The sequence below is a fragment of the Rhagoletis pomonella genome, unplaced genomic scaffold (genome assembly GCF_013731165.1).
Source record: "Rhagoletis pomonella isolate Grant_MI unplaced genomic scaffold, Rhpom_1.0 Rhpom_scaffold_01250, whole genome shotgun sequence".
Taxonomy (NCBI): Eukaryota; Metazoa; Arthropoda; class Insecta; order Diptera; family Tephritidae; genus Rhagoletis; species Rhagoletis pomonella.
The window spans coordinates 41,537-48,610 of record NW_023459804.1 but is presented as its reverse complement, the minus strand read 5'-3'; the positions used below and the strand labels follow the sequence as shown (position 1 = coordinate 48,610).

Sequence of the window (7,074 nt, the reverse complement as noted above, 5' to 3'; positions counted from 1 at the left end):
ACTTCGGCGCTTCTCCGTTGGTGCGCGGCTGCTGGGTGACTTCGGCGTTGTGCTGGTGGGCGAACTGGCGTCGCCGTCGGCTGACTCACGGTGTACTGCGGAGTGGCGGCACTCTACCCTTGAATAGACAAGCCTTGTTTAGTCGCCTATCAACAAGTCGTGCGCTATTCGTTTGTAGCTGTGCGTTCACGACCACAGCTCCGTGCTGACTGACTCGTATGTTTCTGAGTCACTTCTGTTATAGCTGGTGTTCTTCGTGTTGCTGAGTTGTGTGGCTACATGTTGCGTTGCTATGGTGACGGTGTCGCAAAGGAGTGTTGATACGGTCTCCCGTGTTGGTTAGCCGTTTCGATGATGTTGCTGTAGTCGTTATTGTTGGTGTAGGGGTTTGTGTTCGTGTGGGCTAAATTCCGCGGATATTTAGTCCTCACAACTGATATCCACAGCAATGACATGGACTGAGTAGTGCCGCCTCAGTGGTAGTTTAAAAAATTGCCTTTTTTCGAATTTCAGGCAGCGGCCACGCCCACAAAGGCATACGAATCATGATATCCTGGAACAAAACCTTCTTAGTTTTTTTTGTACTTTAATTCCTGAAAGTTTGAACAAAATTAAATGAAGGTACGTACAGACGCCACATACATACCAAAGCATCTCGTAGTGGAGACACGAACCAAAAAAAAACACATTTACCTCTATATCTTTCCAACTTGTAGCCGGAACTTAATATATAAGGTATCGTTTGAAAGGTATTGGCCTATAGAATAACAAAAAAAAAAAGCAAAAAAACGTTTTTTGTTTCGCAACACTTTAGCCTAATTTTTATACCCGAGCGCACTTGTGCACAAAGGTATATTTATTTTGTACACATAACGGTTGTTTGTAACAGCCAAAACGAATCGAGATAGATATAGACAAATGTATACATAAATGCTCAGAATGAATAGAGAAATCGATTAAGCCATGTCTGTCTGTCTGTCCGTCTGTCTGTCTGTCCGTCCGTCCGTGTACACGATAACTCGAGAAAAAATTGAGATATCTCAACAAAATTTGGTATTTTGGTTTCTGTTAATCCAAGGTAGGTTGGTATTGAGAATGGGCGACATCGGACCGTAACCACGCCCACTTCCCATATAACGGTAATTTCCAGAAATACGAAAACTGCGATATTTTAGTAACTACTGAATATAATGATACAGCATACTAAATGGCCGAAAATTTTAAAAATCGGATAATAACCACGCCCACATCCCATATAACGGTAATTTTCGGAAATACGAAAACTGCGATATTTTAGTAACTACCGACGATTATTCACTCAAAATTGATATTTACAACAATTTTCAGACGAAAAATAAGAATATTATAAATTTTTGGAAAATGGGCGTAGCCACGCCCACTTATGGTTACATGTGTATATCTTGGTAACCGCTGCACCAATTTCTTCCAAACTTGGTACAGTTGTTGGCCTTGATACAGCATACTAAATGGCCGAAAATTTAAAAAATCGGAGAATAACCACGCCCACGTCCCATATAACGGTAATTTTCAGAAATACGAAAACTGCGATATTTTAGTAACGACCGACGATTATTCACTCAAAATTGATATTTACAACAATTTTTAGACGAAAAATAAGAATATTATAAATTTTTGGAACAATCTCGGACAATAACCACGCCCACATCCCATATAGCGGTAATTTAGAGAAATACAAAATGTTCGATAAATCAGTAAATATTAAAGCTAACTTATTCAAAATTGATGCTCGCAACAATTCTTTACCAAGAAATACGCGTATGGGTAAATTTTGGAAAATGGCCGTGGCACCGCCCACTTATGACCACATATATGTATATCGGTAACCGTTCTATCAATTTGTACCAAACTCGGTATTTTTGTTGTGCTTGCCACATAAAAGCAAAACGTTGAAAATTATTGAAATCGGACTAAAATTACGGCCGCTTTTCATATAACGGTAAATTTCATAAATGCTTGAAACTGCAATATTTCGAAATTTAAGGACGCTAATTTACTCAAAATTGATACACCCCGGCTTACCATCTAGCGGTAGGTTTCGGAAAGGTGAAAAACATATATTTAATACTTGCGCCGGGTATTTAATGTTCGGCTCCACCCGAACTTAGACTTTCTTACTTGTTAAGAATCGGGTTAATCGTTTATGAAGCTTGAATACATTTTCTGGAGACACTCTGAAAGACCATTCCAACGATACCTCAAACATGTCGATTGGACGTCTGGATAAAAACTTCCAAATCTCGTGTATATATAAGCGAGTCATTTCAGCATGCTACTGTGGCTGCTTTCGTCACTCGCGCGCACTGCCGTGCGCTGTGATTCTTTCGTGTGTTCTGGTTTTTGTCGCACGGTGTGTTATTATACCTTTCATGAGCATTCATGGTATTATAACTTTGTTCCGACGTTTGTAAGTACCAGAATAAAAAGAAATATGCCCATGTATACTTATATGATCAGAACGTCGAGGTGAGCCGACTTAGCCATGTCCGCCTGTCCGTCTGTTTGTATGCAATCTAGTCAATCAGTTTTCGAGATATCCGACTGAAATTTGGTAAGTGAGTGTATTTTTAGAATGTATTAATCATTTGTTGGAACCGAAAAAATCGGACCACTATAACATATTGCTCCCATAAAACTGATTGTTCAGAAATGAGTTTTTTCGTTATAACTCCTCCATTTATGCAGCTAGGAACATGCAATTTGCAGTGAAAATGACAAATATCGGGTCACTATAACGTATAGCTCCCATTCAACTGATCGTTCAGATATGAGTTTTTTCGTTATAACTCCTCCATTTATGCAGCTAGGAACATGAAATTTCGCGCTGTTTTCACTCATTATCAACAGAATACTTACAATGAAAATTGCAAAGATCGGGTCGCCATAACGTAAAGCCTCCATACAACTTTTTTTCGTTTGTTATAATATGTTTTTATTTATTGAATCTTTCTTTCGAAACTAATGCCGATTTCATTTCTACCGAAAAATGCAACCTTCTCTTTGGCCTCTAGGCACACGCACTATGAAGAGGGCGATGAGAAGGCAACATTTTTTGTAGAAACGAAATCGCCATAACAATAAGTTTTCAAATCATACAAACTACCATTAAATTTAAAATTTCTGCAGCAATGCTTAGACATTTTTGTATTTTTTTACATATATATTTGTTGTAGCTGTTGCGGTTGTTGCGGCTGTCGGTATGGACAAGATTCCGAACAACAGGATCCCTAGATATCGTGCTGGGCAGGCGGTCTGAAAGGACGAGTTCCAGAGCCGCACTGCCTGGGCGGGTGGAAAGGACTAGTTTCCACGCCGCTCGTTCGCTTCTCTATATTGAAGTAATTACAATCCAGTATGCTGTGTTCGGTCGGAAAGGACAAGTTCTCGAGCCGTTCTGACACTGGTGTTGGGTGATCGGTCTGAAAGGACGAGTTTCAGAACCGACATTGAAATATTGTGGATATCCACATATATTATATTGCTCATCATTTGGTAATATCGGATAAATCCTTTCTTTTTAGTCTTCTTGCATATCTCGGGCTAAGAAGATCTCTCGCTAGTCGATTCGGATGGTTCTTTAACCGTACTTCGTTTGATACCCATATTGCAGTACATAATTCATTTAAATTAATGGAATTTAATTTTTAATCAGATGGCAACCCTTGTAAAACACCTCAATAATATTCTAAATATTCAATCTGTAGGTTTCTTAAAAATCTTTCGTTTGAAACCCATATTTTCATTTTCCAGATAGCTTGCGAATATTTAATTTAAATTTGACTTTTCAAACAGTTGGCAACCCTTTTCAAAATATTTTCAAACTACAACTTTTTTAAGCCTCTTGAAATCCATTTTTTAATATAATTTTCAAGTAAATAATTCCGCTAACTTGAGTTGAGTTTGATTTTTTAAACAGTTGGCTCTCCTACATGAGTGTGGAATTGATTTTATATAGAGTGAAAATCTCTCAAGTGGGCCACCCAAAATTGGATGTTCAAGATTTTTTCGCACAAATCAATTTATTCGGTTTACACGCATAAAAAAAAAATATAATTTGAGCAATTTTGCAAAATCGAATTTTTGCAAGAGTTATTGTTATTAACTTTTTTTTTTGATGAATTCAGTAATTATTTATTATCCACTGATTCATAGCATGTATCTTGCTGATTTTTTCCACGACAATAGTTAATTAGACACGCTTTAGCCTTATTGTTTCAATTTTTCGAATAATCATTATTTTGTTTACATTTTTAACTTTCATAAAAAATTATTCTTAAGAAATGGAAATATTTATTACTTCTCGATCAGATTTTTTAATCGTTTACATTGAATATCAATCTTTATTCTATAGAACATTATTTAAAAGAAAAAAGAAACACGGAAACTTGCACGGAGTCCCTAGATATTAATTTTTTTCGCTCCTGCCACGGGTGCTTTTGCTTTCATGCCGCATGCCGCGCGGGCTCGCAGCGAGCGTGGTGCAACCCGAAAACGCAAAAAAAAAATTGTAATTGTGAATTGTTGTTCAAGCACATATGTACAGATGTATGTGTGTACAAATAAAACACCTCTTTGAGGTAAAGCTTTCGAGTGACGAAAGCTGAACTAGAAACACAAAATTTATGATATCAATTTCGTGACGAGAATTATACGCTTTTTTTAACTGCCTTGGAAACGTACGGAAAATTTTTTTTATTCATACGAATCGTTGCAAAAGTTCTGTTTTTTTTACCTCCCTTTTATTAGCTCGGGATGTAACTATGTAATATTGATGCGCCTAAAAGATGCAGCGATTTCTATTCTCATACCTGATGACAGTACGAATGCGAATTATAACAGCGAGGTTTTAGTTTTTTAAACTATAATTTTATTATTTTGTGTTTCTAGCAGTAGACGGAATTTCGCAACGTTCCGAATAAATAAAAAAAGATATTCCGTACGTTTCCAGGGCAGTTAAAAAATGCATATAATTCTCGTCACGAAATTGATATCATAAATTTTGTGTTTCTAGTTCAGCTTTCCTCACTCGAAAATCTTACCTCAAAGAGGTGTTTTATTTGATATCAATTACTTTGGGGTAGCAAATTTTAAATCGACCAAAATACAAACAATAATCCAAATGTTTTATTTTTCTCAATAAAATGTTATCTAAATCCAAATTAGGTATACAGATCGATGTGTCCATTGAAACACATAAATTTTCGAATACGGAATAAAGCGAAAAAGGATGATCATATCCTTTGTATTCGAAAATATTAAAAAAAAAAATTATGAGAAATGATAGAAACGTATCAACTTGGTACCAACTTTGGATACAATAAGCAACTGTATTCGTCTGATTGCCTCGTAGTTTATTTTTGTTAAGATTTCTACCGGGTGTGGGGCGCACACATGTGCTTTTTAAAGAAGTTTTACTTCAATCACGTGTACGGTGTGGCACTCGTGCTATTAAATTAATGCTTTTTCTCAAGTAGTTTTGCTCAGTGACAATTTATACATTTTATGTAAGTAGTAGCGGCATATTGGGTGAACTAAATGCATTCATACATACATAATAGGGGTATTCTCTGAGTCGTGCAAAGCCCTTGCATGGTGCACAGATTGCACGGATTGCACGGTTAAAACCGGTTTTCGTATGGGACAGCTTTGCAAACCGTGCAATCCGTGCACCGTGGAAGGGCTTTGCAAGACTCAGAGAATACCCCTATTGTTGTACAACTGTAGGTAATATTGTACGCGTCTTCCCAGATTGGTTAAGTGCGGGTGATAAACCCATGTAGCATAGTTAAATACTGTGCACATACCTGCAATTAAAATGGGGAAAAATTTTACAATTTCGGGATGTGACTGAAAAAAACTCTAAAATACACATAAATTGTGGTTTCAAAGACATGTACTAAGTGATTAGCACAGCTGCATCCTTCAACTTGTCAACTCGCGGAAAATTCCCCGATTTGCAAGAAATTTCGGTTTAAGTGGCAATCGGGGAATGGGCAATTTTTTCGGGGAACTGGGTATGTTATTTTTATATCTTAAAGTAACCAAATTAGACGAATATGTTAATTTTTAACCATTTGACCCTTTTTGGAGCGAAATTTTTTTTCAATTTGAATCGCAATATCTTCAAAACAAGAGTTTTCCCAGATATAAGCTATATACCAGATGAAAGCCAAGGTTTTGGGCTAGATTTGTGGAAACCAAGAATAAAATCGACTGACCAGTTTTTGAGAAAATGCTTGAAATGTATATTTTCAGCAGTCCGATTTTTAGTTTTCAGGCGATAACGTTATGACATATTTATATTTTATAAACACAAAAGATAGCGTTGGATAGCTTGTTTGAAGACCCTTCTACTGTGTAACGAAGCGTTTTCCTGTTAAGGCCCCGATGCTTCTGTTTTCTATGCTGGGGTATACTCGCCGTGCCCAGGGTCCGTTACAATAAATTTATATTGTGGGGCCTTTGCAAATAGTACTTTATTTAATTGCTGCTTATTTTCTATCACGTGGAAATTCTTAACATTACAAACATAATATCATTAACGGGACGTAAATTCCTAACGGTGCTGTTCTATCGGCGTTGCTGTATCGCCGCTCTGTCGCTGTGCGACGCCGGCGCTGCTGTATCGCCGCTCTGTCGCTGTGCGACGCCGGCGCTCTGCTTCTGTGCGACGTCGGTTCCCTGCTACCAGGCGGCGTCTGCGCTACTGTGTCGGCGCTCTGCTATTATGTGACGTCGGCGTTACTATGCCGGCCCTCTGCTTCTGTGCGATGTCGGCGCTCTGCTATGCCGGCGCACTGTTATCCCACGATCGGGCGTCGCTGTCGCGCGTGTTCGCGGTGGACTGTGGCGTGGCGGCGCTCTACCCTTGAATAGCCAAGCCTTGTGTAGTCGCCTATCCACAAGTCGAGCGCTATTCGTTTGTAGCTGTGCGTTCACGACCACAGCTCCGTTACTGACGCGTAGACTGCTGGCGCTCCCCGTTGGAGCGCGGCTGCTGGGTGACTTCGGCGCTTCTCCGTTGGTGCGCGGCTG

The 7,074-nt window shown here is 38.6% G+C and overlaps 1 protein-coding gene across 1 annotated transcript in view; it reads right to left on the bottom strand.

The window, feature by feature from the left end:
* Positions 1-6,514: 6,514 nt before the first annotated feature.
* The window catches only part of LOC118752132, a 12,071-nt gene continuing 11,511 nt past the window's right edge, over positions 6,515-7,074 (bottom strand). Inside the window, exon 4 of the mRNA XM_036486979.1 lies at positions 6,515-7,045. Within this exon, the coding sequence (XP_036342872.1) occupies positions 6,784-7,045 (262 nt within the window). The 3' untranslated portion in view covers positions 6,515-6,783. The remainder of the gene's footprint in view (positions 7,046-7,074) is intronic.